Source organism: Chelonia mydas, chromosome 1 (genome assembly GCF_015237465.2).
Source record: "Chelonia mydas isolate rCheMyd1 chromosome 1, rCheMyd1.pri.v2, whole genome shotgun sequence".
In the NCBI taxonomy this organism is placed as follows: domain Eukaryota; kingdom Metazoa; phylum Chordata; order Testudines; family Cheloniidae; genus Chelonia; species Chelonia mydas.
Genome location: NC_057849.1, coordinates 137442386 through 137458297, shown reverse-complemented (window position 1 = coordinate 137458297; position 15912 = coordinate 137442386). Strand labels below are relative to the sequence as shown.

General features: G+C 40.9%; 1 protein-coding gene across 13 annotated transcripts in view; it reads left to right on the top strand.

Annotated features, from left to right (window-relative positions):
* Nucleotides 1-15912, top strand: part of SH3KBP1 (SH3 domain containing kinase binding protein 1) — a 352898-nt gene that overhangs the window by 301292 nt on the left and 35694 nt on the right. For all 13 annotated transcript variants that reach the window (XM_043537957.1, XM_037901491.2, XM_043537958.1 and 10 more), the window contains 2 exons: nt 7596-7697; nt 11544-11595. In XM_043537957.1, coding sequence (XP_043393892.1) covers nt 7596-7697; nt 11544-11595 — 154 coding nt within the window. The remainder of the gene's footprint in view (nt 1-7595; nt 7698-11543; nt 11596-15912) is intronic.

Sequence of the window (15912 nt, the reverse complement as noted above, 5' to 3'; positions counted from 1 at the left end):
GGCGGGGGGTTTCATGGCAAAATGCCCAAATGCTTTGGAAACTGCCTTTTTCTTTTCTGGGAGAAAAAAAAACCCCAAAGCCCATGTAATATGGGTGTCATACAAATAAAGCAAAATTTGAATTCAGCTCCTCCAAACAATGATTCACACAAGGTTCGTTGGTGATTAGGGCTAAGGCTAAGCTTGCCAACAGTGTCCCAGCATTCATCCACCCCACAGACAGTGAGTGTGTAGTAAGTAGTGTTTGTGGTACTACAGTGTACCAAGGAGCTGGACCTGGCTGCCACCAAGGGAACAAACACAGACAAACCCAAGCCTGTGTGGGCACCAATGAGAATTCATTCTGACCACAGATAGTATACATTAATGCACATATTTATGTAAACTTCTGTTCTGTAAGTTCTACATAAAAATTACCATCAACTGTAGAGCAGCCACTAAAATTTGGATCACCAATTCACACAAAATGGTTCCTAGATGTATCTCACAGTCACCATTTTCAATCTCATACTCTACACCACATATTTACACACACTAGTGCAGAAATACTTACAAAATAATTTATGAAAACCACCCAGCCCTGTATTATCATCCAAACACATGAATGTATAACCATTTAAATGTGGTCAGAGTGAAGTCCAACACTGGTTATTTGCAAAAAGAAAAGGAGTACTTGTGGCACCTTAGAGACTAACCAATTTATTTGAGCATAAGCTTTCGTGAGCTACAGCTCACTTCAGCTTATGCTCAAATAAATTGGTTAGTCTCTAAGGTGCCACAAGTACTCCTTTTCTTTTTGCGAATACAGACTAACATGGCTGTTACGCTGAAACTGGTTATTTGGGATACTGGTGGAGATACATGGATTGTGAATGGTGGAAGGGAGGTAGCTGAGGGAAACTGAGAGAATGTAAGACCTATCTACCTAACCAGCTTCCATGCTCTGGAGGATTTATTTTATAGAGGTTGTTTAGGCAGTACTGTAGCACTGTCACTCTGAATAAGGAGCCCTGTTGAATACACATTTTGAAGTTGCACTTTAAACACAGACTGTAAAAGGAAAAGCACAATAGCACATAACCATAGCTGAAATCTGTCATAATACAAAGGGCTTCAAAACAATTTACATATCAGTAGAAGAGTATGACAGAACAGAATGGACACGTTTTAAACTTGGGTGCTTAAAATTAGGCACATATATCCTTATTAGACATCTACATAAAATTAGCTTTTACATAAAAAGTGGCCTGATTTTCTGATGTGCTGAATACACACACCTCCCACTGGAGCAGGCTGAGTAAAGCTCCCATACGCTCTTTCATCATAGTCCTTCAGTTTTAAAGGGGTTTCTCTTGCAGTTACAGAAGCTATCCTGTAAGTAAACCAACACATAAATGGTTCAGAGTCATTACAGTGCTGCCTGAGGGAGGCAGTTTCTACCACCTCCTTGCTGCAGAAGGAAGGTTGAGTTTATAAACACATTTCCCCAGAAGAATCCTGTTTACATTCCTAGGCAAAGTGCATTTTTAGGAAAAGCCCCCTTTTGGCCTATATCCAAGCACTCTTTTTTACCAAACAGTCTTCTCGTTGCTTCATACAGAACACCTGTCCCTTCCCTATTGATGGGACTGCCAGATTTGGCACAATGCTAGCACATCTGTGCCTGGACTAAATCCACTTTAGCACTGCAACTTCTAACTGCGACTTCCTGTCCTCTGGTTTTCTAAAGAAAGTGAATAGTGGGTTCACGTGGGGAGGAAGGATGGGCTAGGGGTTGAATAAGAGATTTGCTGGCCAGACAAAAGCTAAGAACAGGTTAAAAATAGAGAGCATAAAGCAATAAAGGTTAGAAAGGTGTGATATTCCCCTCTCTACTGCACCTACACAAAAAGACAATTCCCCCATTGAAAACCTCAAGGAAGGATAATAAAGGGCAGTTTTCCCACCTCTAAACCATGTCTCCCCCACTATCACCATCTCTTGGGAGTGCTTATGTCAGGGCAATTTCCATAACATAACATTAACCAAGTATAGAGGAAAACAAACATTTCCCCTGTCCTCTTTTGTTAAATCAAACATAAAAATCCCTAAGACCTTTCTTGGGTGTGATACGTTTCCCTTGCTTCTCTTCCCTACCTGTACTAAGGGGAATAACTTTGTCACAAGGTGTTAGCGTTAAAGCTGAATGTACAAAACAGGTTTTCACAGAGACTATGGCAGTGACGCTGCCTTAGCTTGTGTCAACGAATCATAACTAAGAACTGCCTTCTTTTAGCTGGCAGGACCACTGTGGAGGAATTCTATTAGCCAAAGTCTGTTCCCTTGCTCTTTAGAGCAGGCTGCAAAGAATACCATTGTTTGCTGGCCAAGCAAAGCGAGATCTAACGCTCAATTCGATGGCATTTCTCTGTCTGTCTGTTATGCATATTGATTTTGTGCAAAGGAACCCTGACTGGAGGTGTTGCAAGCAGAGGATGCGCTCTGCTACCCCCTACTGCTGGCTACACGTATCACAAGTAGCAATGTAACTGCCTGGGAAGATTTTCTGTAGCTTGGACTCCAACAGAAATAAGTGTCTTACAGAGAGGAGTTGTGGGGGAAGAGCATAGTATGTGGGGCTGTAGGGGAAATAACGGCTTGTAGAGTACAGGGAAGAGTAGTGGTAGTGGGAAAATTAGAGCGACTGGAGGAATGGGGCAGTGGAGATAAAGAGGGAAGGAAGCAGGGACTCAGAGAGGAGGAGGAATGGCGGAGTGGAGGTGATGAGGGAAGCAGGGATCCAGAGGGGAGTCAGGAGAAAGGAAGTGAACTTGGCAGTGATGGGGGGATGTGGTGATGAGGGAAGTGGGGATCTAGTGAGGGAACTGGGTGGGTGAATGGGGAAGAAGAGACCTGGGGGGCGAGGGGAATAAAGACACACACAGCCCTGGCACATGGTAGTGAGGGAATAGAGGACAGACACAGCCCCTGGGTGTGGGGGAGCTGCAGGGAGTCCCTGAAACAGAGGGGGATGGGAGGGTGGTGCACAGGGTGCTTGTAGGGAGAATGGAGGGATGCAAGGAGCCTCTGGGATGTGCAATAAGCTTGGCCTACAGAAGCTACAAAGTTTGTGTCTTCCCCCTCATTTGTAATTTTAAGAAAAAATTCAGCAGTTTTGTAGTCTATTTAAGAATGTGCTAGTCCACCAGCCCACCATCTGAGAGACCAAGTACTATAATGACGTCTTAGCCCAGAAGGACAAAATATGACTTCACTGTTCTTTTAGCTTTTATAAGCCAAGATAGAGTTTTCTACAAGGTCCCAGTTGGGAGCTGCTGAAATGTGATCCTGCAGTCATAGTCTTATACTGTAAGCAGTGCCTATGTTTCCTTCACCTTGGCAGGTGGTATCAGAAATCTGGTGCTCCAAATACAAGTTTCTTTAGCTTACATGCTAACAGATCAGGTGCTCCTTTTATTTTCTCTTTCAAGTCTTGATCGCCTTGTGTACTTGATATTTTGCCTTGTCTCTTTTGCTCACTGTAGGCTCCAGTTTCAGAATTGAGACCTTTGTCTTCTTTTTCTGCCCTCCTGGAAAAATATCTGTTTTCTTGAGATGGTTCCCTTTTATAATTTCTTTGCAGCTCGGTGTGTTTCATTTCTGATTACATGAGGGATGTCCTTACTCCCATTTCCCCTGGTCATTGCTGATGTCAAGAAAGGGATCATTCTTTTAGTGGATGCCAGAATGTACACTTACAATTACTGGCAAAATTCTTAGACATCCTGGGGAATGCTAGGTATCCGATTATTCTGGTATATGCTGTTTCTTGCGCTTGCTACTTCTCCGACACTAAATGTTTTTTTCTGTTTACCTTTTTTTTTTTTTTTTTTTTTTTAAGATAAATTGCTTAAAAATCCCAGGTCATATTGACATTTTATCTGATATCCCTGTGATCTTTTTCTTTGTCTTATAGGGTACGTCTGCACAATAGCTGGGAGGTATAATTCTCAACTTGGGTAGATGTACATGCACTAGTTCTGGTCAAGCCAGTGGGCTAAAAATAGCAGTGTGGCCATGGAGGCTAGGGCTAGAAGCCTGAGTACATGCCCAGGGGTTAGGTGGTGTTTACTGGGTTTTTTTAATCCAAGCTTCTCCTTTACTACAGAAGATACTTAGCTAACAAATAATTTTATTTCGTGTAATAATACTTTACTATGGTCCAGTGATTAGGGTTCTAGACTGGAGCATAGGAGAATGTAGGTTGCAAATTGGCTTCTTCCACTGGCCTGCTTTGTGACCTTGGGCCCAGCCCTTCTTCTCTGTCTCCATTTTCCCATCTGTTAAATGGAGATGATACTTTCCTCTGTAAATTGATTTGAGATCTATGGATAAAAAGCTCTTTATATGAAAGCATATGAATAAGCCATGGCCTTTATCTTACATTTTATTGCTTCGTTAATTTTGCTAGGAGTGTATTTAAAAATCTGTCTGCCTTAAAATAATGTGAAACAAAAATTCCTGAGTATATGACAAAAAACTCCTCCAACTTTTCTTTTTAAAGGGAGAAAAAGTTAAACATCCTCTTTACTTTTCACTGTGCTGTTTAGGATTTACGTTTCTCTCAGCTGGATGATGAAAAGAGTAGTCAAATTTTTTTGTTTTACCACATACTTTCTATAAGTCATGTTATCACATACTCAGGTTCTTATGTGAAAGCATAATACTGCAATGTGTTGCTTACAAACGCTGCAGGGGAATATATAATTTTGTTTTATAAAAGGTTTCCATTGGAAGTTTTAAAAGAAATTAATTAAAACAGTTCTGTTGGTCTTTAGCTTTTGTTAAAGCTTATTTTTACAAAAGCTAAATTTTGGTTCAAACTGTTCCTGACAATACTCCTTAAAGCTCTGAATTAAACACTCCTGTTCTTATCTAACACAAATTCCTCTTTTTTTTTCTTATCTTGTATTTTCATGGTGAACTGCAAGGTGACATCCTAGATGAGGTACACCCATTCTCTAAGCTTAGCTTTCTTTTTGATGAAGTCTCCCCATTCTTTCTGCTCAGCGACAGAGAAGGACCTTCTTGCATATAAGACAGAGAATGAAAAAATTAGAGAGTCTGTCTGAAGATTTGCTTAATGTGTGAAAAATCCCGTGTGGCGATTGGCTGCATAAGCCTGATTGACAGGTTGTGGGAGTGGGGGGACACCATCTGTTCTGGATTAATGTAATTAATTAATCACATCTCTATGGCAACTAAAGCAATTGCTTACCTGGAAAAGCAATAGTAAGCCCATGCAACCTTAATTTGGCCCCCTCATGTGTCTGTATTATAATACAGTCTTTAATTACCATGATCATCTGCTATTTTTATTACCTGCTTCATTCATTGCACAGTTTGGACGGTACTCACTGAATGAGCTGCTATTCTATATATTTTAATCTTCATAGTTCCATGTGTGGCCCCATGCCTTATTTACTGCACATGATTCAAACCCTACTCTGAATACAGAATTAATCACTTCCTCGTGAGCTTTTTTATAGTGCTTATTCCTATAGTATCTGAGTGCTTTACAAACAATTAATTTATCTTCATAGTACCTCTGTGAGGTGAGGGGATGGTATGATCTCCAATTTGCAGATGAGGAAATGAGGCAGAGGGATTAGGGTCAAAAGTTTCCACTAATTTTGGGTGCCCAATTTGAGAAACCTGGGGCCTGATTTTCCCCAGTATTTAGCATTGTATAGCACTATATGTTCAAAGCACACCTCTCAGTGACTTCATTTGCATCAGCACTTCTGTAAATCAACCCACAAAGGTCTCGTGTTTGGCACCGAGAAAATGAGGAACTTACTATTAGTGGCCAGCTGTGAACATTTTAGTTTAAATGACTTGCCCAGTATCACATGGAAACTCTGTGGCTGATGCAGGGACACAACCTTAATCATAAGACCATCCTCTCTCTTCCTGCAGTTCCTTGTCTCATTGATTACACACCTCCAGCTTCTGTGAGAAATGAGGCAGGGTCCTACAGACAGCAGTTTTATTCACTACATGACATCAATTCATTCCCTGAGGACCATCCATTCTGTGAAAAAAGTAGTATGTGGTTATGTAATTAAAGACCTTAATGTTCTATTAACGTACGTTTTTTAAATGTTATTTCTTACTTTAAAAAAATTCTATCACGTGGAATCATACTGACTCTCAACTTGGGTCATCAACAGCGTTCGGACCTATGCATCCACCTGATAGTCCTCTACCATTTAAGTTAACAGCGTAACAGCTAGCAGAAGTAGACTATTATTTTTTATGTGGACAAGGCACTAGACAGGGATGAGACACTTTGCCAGTGGTCTTCACAGCCCTGTATTGGATTATTCTCACTGAAGACAGAATCTTCAGAGAATTTACCTCCAAACTCTAACAAGTGTCTACTGAGCATGTGTGAACTGTGAATTTTCAGACATTTTAACATGAGCAAATGTGGTTGAATATTCACAGGGTCAGCAAAAGGCATATCCCTGGTACCAGGGCAACCCCTTACCAATTGTCAGGACCTTGCTCCAAAACGTGGTGATGATAGAGGTTCTCAGTTCAATGGCTGTAATGAATTTTTTAATATGAGCAAAACAACATATTTTCCCTAATGTCATTTTTTAAATGACTGAAACTTTCAAATAAAATTCAGCTTGAGGCATACACCCAGCATGGAAAATTTCAGTCTGAACTGTGTCATTTATCAAAGCTATAAACCGCTGAACAACAGTGTCTGCCGTCTCTCGTTATAATAATAATAATAGAATTAATAATAAATAATAATGAAAAACCTTGTTAAATTGTCATCGTTTTTTCTATTTCACTATTATGGTTCATTACCAAGATACCTAATTTTCTTTTTTTATTTAGAATTAGCCTGTGCCTCCAACCTGTCATCTAATAATGTCATAACTCAATATTTTTGTTGTCACCACCATAGTAGAATTGTTTTGTTATACACACTAGTTTGTGCTATTCAGAGAATGCTGCAGATGATAGTGATGCCTTAAGGAAGTTTCTGGGTAGATGTAAACATACTGCTAATCAATGACTGGTGGTAATAAATAATGAACCGGCATATAACAGTTCAAATGGACTTGTGATCAAATTTAATAATTGTAAAAGTTATTAGTGTGAAGAGTTTTTACATTTCAGAGCCTTAGTATTAAAATAAAGGAGCCTTATTACTGCTTAGAATGCATTCTAAAATGTATTTGTTTAATAAAATCATTTTATTTTACTAAAATGAAATCAGAGAGAAGTAATATCATACCTGCCAAAAGGCCTTATTGGTTTCATGGATTAAATGGTAACATTTGACTTTAAGCCCAGCCAGTCTTGATTAAGCACTTACCTTTATTGTTCTTTCCTCCTTCTTCCACATCACAGTATGAGCCAAGGTGATTATTGTGGCTTTCATTTAGGAGAGTGTTCTGCGTACCTGAAACTCTAGAAAATTGTCCTGCTGAAGTGAAAAGGCAGAAGGTTATGGCAAACTGCCTTTCAACCCATAAATCTGTACAGCATACATGTACATTTAATTTTTGACATTTTATTTTAATGTATTGTAGGATTGCATTGATGCAGGCTGGTGGGAAGGAGAACTCAATGGCAGGCGTGGAGTGTTTCCAGATAACTTTGTCAAGCTTCTTCCCTCTGATTTTGAAAAAGAGGTAAGTGTAATTATTTCCCTCTGTTTTGCTTTATCATATAGGATAAAATTTGAGCTGAAATTCTGCTCTGGATTTCTATGATTCCTACAAGACAAGTTACACTTACAAAAAATTAAACAAAAATGATTAGGGAAAATGTCATTGCTGGATAGCAGCAGCAGCATCTATGACTGGATTGTTCATGGCTTGAGGCCATATTGTGTAATTTCTTGGAACGTATTTTGCTGGCCCATAAAACCAGTCATCCAACCTCTGCTACCTTGTTTTTAAAGCCCTCTGTGCCACATTCTCAGTTTATCTGAGACAGAGTGACTGGAGATTATGGTGTAATTTGCTTAGTTTTTATGGTGTAATGATGATCAGAATCATTAACATGTCTACAGTGTGTGTGATACAGTATGAAACATTAGTCTACCAAATGCTTTTAGACAGATGTCATTTTGTCTTGCCAGCAGCCATAATTTAAAGCACTCTTCCAGAAAGAAAAGGGTGAAATTCTAGCATGTGTTTGAAAGGAGAAAGCTAAACTTGTTTAATGACATGTTCGCTTGAGCTCTGTCAGAATCCATTAATTAAAAAAAAAAAAACTGTGGGTAAATTCTTTTTGCCTATTTTAAAATAGGCAAGGTTATTTATTTCCCTAACACCATTTAGAAATCCTAACACACTTTTTGAGAGAACTTGATAGATTCCTCCTCTCTAAAGAGACTGTCCCATTTTCAGGAAACTCCTCTGTCATCAGGGTGATACTGTGAGCTTGTAATCAGGCTCTTGATTTATAGTTCAGAGTGATTATTATGTAAGCCATCAATGATAAAATCAAGACTCAGAGACACTCTCTCTCAAGGACTGACAGTAAAATTGGATGCCAGATTAAATAACTTGGAAACCTTGATAAAGAAATCACAAAACAACTCTCAGAAGCTACCATAATTATTGAAGATGAAGGTGGAATTTATGGCTCTTGTGAGAGCAACAATAACTCTTCCACAGAGTAAAATGTCATTCCACACCAGAGTGGATAGCCTGGAAAAGAACGAGGCCTGGTTATGAAAAGATGATGATTTCAAGAAGAGGCAGAGACCCTTGAAAAAAAATATGCAAGGGAGTGAGGAATGGGGGGGAGTGGGGGAAGAGGAAGTGGTGGAATAGGGACGGGGTGGGTGGGGGGAAGAGGTTGTAGGGAGGGGGGAAGAGGGAGTGGGAAAGAGGGTGGAGTGGGGAGGGGAAGGGGGTAGGGTGGGGTAAGAGGGAGTGGGGGAATGGGGAAGGGGGTAGAGTGGGGGGAGAGGCAGTGGGAAAGGGAGGTGGGGTTGGCGGAAGAGAAGGGGAATGCGGAGAGGAGGAGCAGGGGGCAGGGACCCATGGCGAGGCGGCTGGGGTGGGGGGGCAAAAGTTCTTTGTGCCCAGGTCCCCAGTAAATCTTAATTGGTCTCTTTTGGTGCAGACTTCCAACCTTGAGCCCTTCTAGCTTGTCCCTTCCAACCAGTCCCTGTGCCACTCCTGTTTCTTTCCCATCCTTGGCTCCTGCCCCAGTTCCAGACTCCTTTGCTGATACATTTTCAGTCTGAGTCTCCTCTGCTCAGGCTTCTCATCCCAGTCTCAGGCTCCTTGCCCAGCGAGGTCTCCCTCTCCTGGCTCAGGGCCAAGTCCCAGTCTGCTCCCTACCCCACAGGCCCGCTCTCCTTTCCAACCAGTCCCCGTTTCCTCTTCTCAGCTATTTGTCTGATCTATTTCCTCCCATCACCCCCCTGACACTAGTTCCTAGTCACAGGCTCCATCCTCAGGCTCTTCAGCCAATCTTGAACTCAGGCAACCCCTCCCCTGTTCTTTGTTCTGGTCTCTTTGCCTATCCAGTTCCACTTTTTGCTCTCCCCCCATTTTCTCATCCAATCTGTGTTTCCCCCCCCCGCCCCCCGCAACCAACTGACTCCAAGGCCCTCCAGCTCCCACTCCCAGTCTCCTGACCCAACCAATCCCAGCATCCCTTCCCCACCCCCCCACAGCTCCCAACTGCCCCCACTTAACCAATCACAGTCTGCCCCTGCTGCTACTAGCTCCCAGTGTGTCCTTGTCCCAATCTCCCCCTTCCACCTCCCAATCAAGGTTTCTCTCCCTTCCCCTCTAGTCCCAGTCTTACCAGACTCCTTGTCCCAAAATACTTCTTTATCTCCCTGCTTTTATTCCCCCTGTATTCGAATCAGATGGCTTCCTCTTCCACTCTGCTTGGGCACGAGCTGGGGAGAGGGGCGGGGGCAGAAGAGGCCAGCACTGAAAGCACAGGAGAGGCGAGCTCCCTGCTCTCAGCTCCAGTGTCCAGCCCCACCCTGGCCCAGAACAGCCACTACAGGGAAAGGCTTTGAACCCCCTTAGCCTTGGGCTGGAACATGCTCAGTTGCTCTGTGGGGATGGTGCATCTGCCGTCCAGTCACATGTGAGAGCTGTGAGGGGATGGACCATACTCAGTGAGAATGGGATATTCAGAGATTGTAGATGTTTAGCTCTATTAAATCTTTACTGAGCACATGTGAACTGTGATTTTTATTTCAAAGGCTTGTAACATGGCTAAATTTGGAGGGGGGGGGGAATTGTTGAACTTTCCCCCAAAAGAGTCAGCCTGAGGCAAACACCCAACAAGGAAAATTTCAGCCAAAAGGATTAAAGTTTGGGAAAGTTATAAGCAACTGAATACACGGTTTTATAATGGGTAGTATCAGGCAAACTTAATAAGCGGTGCTACCAGCCCCACCTATAATAAAGGGTGTTCCTCAGTCAAGAAGGTAGTGGCTTTTATGTGGGGCCATTAGGTTGCAAGTGATTAACCAGGAATAATAGAGTCATCCTGAGGAATGAGGAATACCACATAGAGAGAGAGAGTGTGTGTGTGTGTTTTATATCTATCTATCTATCTATCTATCTATCTACCTATCACCTCTCTAATAAAAACTATATATATATATATATATATATATATACGTTTTTTATTAGAAGAGTTTTAACTCAAAAGCTTTGACCTTTTATTCTAAGTGTGGGAGTTAAATTAGTGTGTCATATGCCCCGTTTGATTTTGCATTCACTCCAAGGCATTTACAACATCTGTCAGTATGATGCGCACGCGCACACAAGCACAAAAGGAAAAACCACCCACAACTAATCTACATAATAGAGAAGAAAAACAGATCTGGAACCAATTCAGTGATCATATTTGTTAAACATGTAAAGTGTTGCAGTCCTGTTAGGAAGGATGGTGATTGCAGAGAAAATAAATGATGAATAATTATTCAGAGATGAATAATAGGCTGTTGATGTGAATAATTAGCTTCATTTCATCAAGCTTGGGAAGCCTTAATAACTGTGCTTGAAAATGTTCTTCACAAATGGGATAACAACCATATATTGGCAAATGACAAAATGTAACCTCTAGAGTATTTCCTGTGTTCTACATTTATGCTTCAATTTAGTGTAAGAAACATATTTCAGCTCTTGGATTGCCTACACGTTTTTCAAAATGGCTTTGGATATTTAAAAGATTAAAGCTTAATTGCAAAGGCTACTTCAGTATATAAAAGGCCATTGTTTTCAGTGATTGTAAGCCACTTAATGCTGAGCTTTTATCTAAAAGACATTTCAACTATAAAAATAGTAAAGTGGCATATTATTTCTCAATTACATTTTCTTTCTTGAAAATCTTTTAAATGAATTTAGTACTTGTGAAATGTGTGATTGACAGGCCTGGAATCTGAAGGCTTGTAATTCTCATTGTAAAGTAGCATCTGATTACATCAAATCTTTCTATGAGTTCAAGTGTTTACAAGCAATCTCTTTTCCGCTTTTCCTTGATTTTAGAGACCTAAGAAACCACCACCTCCATCAGCTCCTGTCATCAAACAAGGGTCAGGTAAGGTGTTGTTGCTCTAATATAATATACATCAGTTAAACACATTCCATACAGAACACATGTATTTTCAAATTTGTATGGATGCCATCAGTATCAAAGCCAATATGCAGGAAGAGTCTTAATTACTAACAGTAGATTGGATACAAGATGCAAAAGATTACACAATCATGAAAGATTGTGATATGCTTGCTGAATAGATTGTGAGTGAACTGAAAGAGGACACATGCCAATTCTTATTTGAAAATAATACATTAGAAGATTTATCTTAAATATTATGGTTCATTTCAAACAGTTTATACTAAACATGAAACTTTTGTTCTTGGAATTTAAAACAAATTGTGATGGTGCATAAAGTTAAGCACATGCATACATTTTTGCAAAGTCAGTGTCATAATGTTAGGGAATATAAACTGTAGTAGGAAAGTTTATTAACCTTTCACCTGCAGGCCCCATCTGCACTAGAAATACATGGCCTTTTTCCTGTCCATTTGCAACTTAGGCCTCACTCCTGAAACTGGATCTGCATGCATTCAGGAGTCAAAATGTGTGGATCCAGTTGCAGAATCAATCTCTTAGTTTCAGTTTCTTGTTTATCCATATTTTATAGGTAGGCTTAAGTACACTATTAACCACAGAATCATGTTCAAACTGATTTAGGAGACAACCTGTGTTGTAACCAAGTTCCCTGGTATATCTGCATTTTTACAACGGCTAGGTCCAAAGCTATACTACTGCAGCTGAACTGGAGTTAACTGTGGTTCATGGTAACACAACACAGATATGATTTACTTGCCCAGTGTAGATTAGGCATCACCATGTTTAAACATGTGGGTATAAACATGTTTTTAAAACTCTTATCCCTGCTGTGGAGAATGAGGAAGATATCTGGATTATTTTTTATGAGTATTGTATGTACTTCACTTTACCAGCTTGATGATATTCTGCCTGAGTACACAGAGTTAAATCAAAGGAGGCTGTTAGGGAGAACAAGAAAGAAATACATTATTCATATTATTTTCTGGGTAAGCAAACTGTGTTTAAACCACGTTAGAATGAACCATGATCAAACCCAGTTAACCAAAACTAGTTTTCCCTCTGTAGATAAGACCTTAGGGTAAAATTTTTTGAAGCAACTATGTTTCAGTGGAACGTACGCAACTAAGTTTCTTAAGGTGCTTTTGAAAATTTTAGCCTTAAAGACAGAATTCAAGTTGTGTTTAGATCATAATAACTCAGAATGAATGGGATGGTCTCAAAGGCCTTGTCTGCACTAGTGTTTTTCCCCTAAAATTTCCCAGTTGTTGTCACAGTGATGCAGGCACTTGTGAGGACAAAGGACTTTAATCACTGTTTTCTATCCCCCACCTCTTGGTTAAAAATCTAGTGGCTTCTCTACAATCACACTCCCACTGTTACTTACCACCACTGGGAAATTTTATGGTAAATAAGCAAGTATAGACATAGCCAGTCTAGTCAGGGTTTTCTACCTATTGTTATCTGTTCCAAGTTTGTGTTTCAGTTCACTAGTGTGTCTGATTGTGAATCAAGGAACTATATTTGAAATTTAACTCAATCAAGCAGTTGTTTCTATTTGTTTAATCATGCCAATAGTTCACTTCTTTGTCTTGAGACACTTAAAAAGAGATTTAATTTTAAGATAGATTCTGTTATTCAGATGATCTACCTGAATCATTGCTCACTGAGAGCAGTATAATTTTGCCATCTAGTGGTGGTTGCAGTGTTAAAAAAAAAAATCAGCAATGCTTTATCCACAAATGAAATTACAATCACGGCTATGTTTTGGAAAAACCCTTTAAAAGGTTACATTTCTGTTTATATCTCTGCTTCAGGTTTCCCTTTCATAAAATGGTGAGAATAATAATTTTAGCCTGTATATAGCCCTTTACGTACTCAAATCACAAGGTACTTAGTCATCACAATAGCCTTGCAAGATAGATAAAGTGCAAATTGAGACACGGAGAAATGAAATGACTTGCTCAAGGCCATTTGAGTTGGGGGCAAAAGCCAAAGATGAGAACTCAGGTGTTTCAGGTTCCTAGTTCCAAACCCAATCTACTGACTGGACCATGCTGTGTATCTGCAAGAAGTCTGTGAATGTTTAGGTAGTGTACAACATTTCAAGGCTGAAGAATGCTGTACTTGTTGTTATGAATTAATATCTCCTGCCACCAACTACAGTGTGAAATCACAATTTTACCAACATGGTACTGTATTTTACCAGTCTTAGCACAAGGCTGATTCTGCTATTGGTGGTTTTGAGTACCTGTTAATACATGATGTGAAAAATTAGATCCAGAACGATCAGTTGCATGCTAAATAATTAAAAAACAATATATTCTATTACTGAGCATAGAAAAATAGCACAGAGTAGAAGCAAAATTAACATGAGAATCTGGGGAACTACAGACCGGTCCGCCTCGCCTCAGTCCCTGGAAAAATCAGGGAGCAGGTCCTCAAGGAATCCATTTGGAAGCACTTGGAGGAGAGGAAGATGATCGGGAACAGTCAGCATGGATTCACAAAGAGCAAGTCATGCCTGACCAACCTGATTGCCTTCTATGATGAGATAACTGGCTCTGTGGATATGGGAAAAGCGGTGGACGTGATATATCTTGACTTTAGCAAAGCTTTTGATACAGTCTCCCATAGTATTCTTGCCAGCAAGTTAAAAAAGTATGGATTGGATGAATGGACTATAGGATGGATAGAAAGCTGGCTAGATCGTTGGGCTCAACCGGTAGTGATCAACAGCTCGATGTCTAGTTGGCAGCCGGTATCAAGCGGAGTGCCCAAGGGTCGGTCCTGGGGCCAGTTTTGTTCAACATCTTCTTTAATGATCTGGATGATGGGATGGATTCCACTCTCAGCAAGTTCACAGATGACACTAAGTTGGGGGGAGAAGTAGCTACATTGGAGGGTAGGTATAGGGTCCAGAGTGGCCTAGACAAATTGGAGGATTGGGGCAAAAGAAATCTGATGAGGTTCAACAAGGACAAGTGCAGTCCTGCACTTAGGACGGAAGAATCCCATGAACCGCTACAGGCTGGGGACTGACTAGCCAAGTGGCAGTTCTGCAGAAAAGGACCTGTGGATTACAGTGGACGAGAAGCTGGATATGAGTCAACAGTGTGCCCTTGTTGCCAAGAAGGCTAATGGCATATTGGGCTGCATTAGTAGGAGCATTGCCAGCAGATTGAGGAAAGTGATTATTCCCCTCTTTTCGGCACTGGTGAGACCACATCTGGACTATTGCATCCAGTTTTGGGCCCCCCACTACAGAAAGAATGTGGACAAATTGGAGAAAGTCCAGCGGAGGACAATGAAAATGATAAGGGGGCTGGGGCACATGACTTACAAGGAGAGGCTGAGGGAACTGGGCTTATTTAGACTGCAAAAGAGAAGAGTGAGGGGGGATTTGATAACAGCCTTCAACTACCTGAAAGGGGGTTCCAAAGAGGATGGAGCTTGGCTGTTCTCATTGGTGGCAGATGACCAAACAAGGAGCAATGGTCTCAAGTTGCAGTGGGGGAGGTTTAGGTTGGATATTAGGAAAAACTGTTTCACTAGGAGGGTGGTGAAGCACTGCAATGGGTTACCTAGGGAGGTGGTGAAATCTCCATCCCTAGAAGTTTGTAAGGCCTGACTTGACAGAGCCCTAACTGGGATGATTTAATTGGTGTTGGTCCTGCTTTGAGCAGGAGGTTGGACTAGATGACCTCCTGAGGTCCTTTCCAAGCCTAATTCTTCTATGAGTCTATGATTCTTCTATGATTCTATGTTTAGAATTAGCCTTTGTCTATATTACAAATTAAAGCCTGGTTCTATTTTGTATTTTAGTATAATTGGGACCTTAACTATATCCCCAAACTGGGCTTGAGATGAGACTGTGTGGTAATCATCCTTAGGAACCTTGGCCAGCTGCAGCCATGTTGCAGCTGCGCACACACACACACACGTTTAAAGTCCTGTGTCGCTACTTAAGTTTCTCGGGATATTCAACTTATATAACCCATGAGTTTAGAGTGACTGTGATTGGGAGGCTAGCAGTAGTGTCCTCCTCTATGTCAGTGGTTCTCAGACTTTTGTACGGGTGACCCCTTTCACAGAGCAAGCCTCTGAGTGCGACCCCCCTTATAAATTAAAAACACTTTTATAACACCATTATAAATACTGGAGGCAAAGCGGGGTTTAGGGTGGAGACTGACAGCTCACAACCCCCCCACGTAATAACCTCGCAACCCCCTTCAGGGTCCCGACCTCCAGTTTGAGAACGTCTGTTCTATGTGGTGTAAAAGG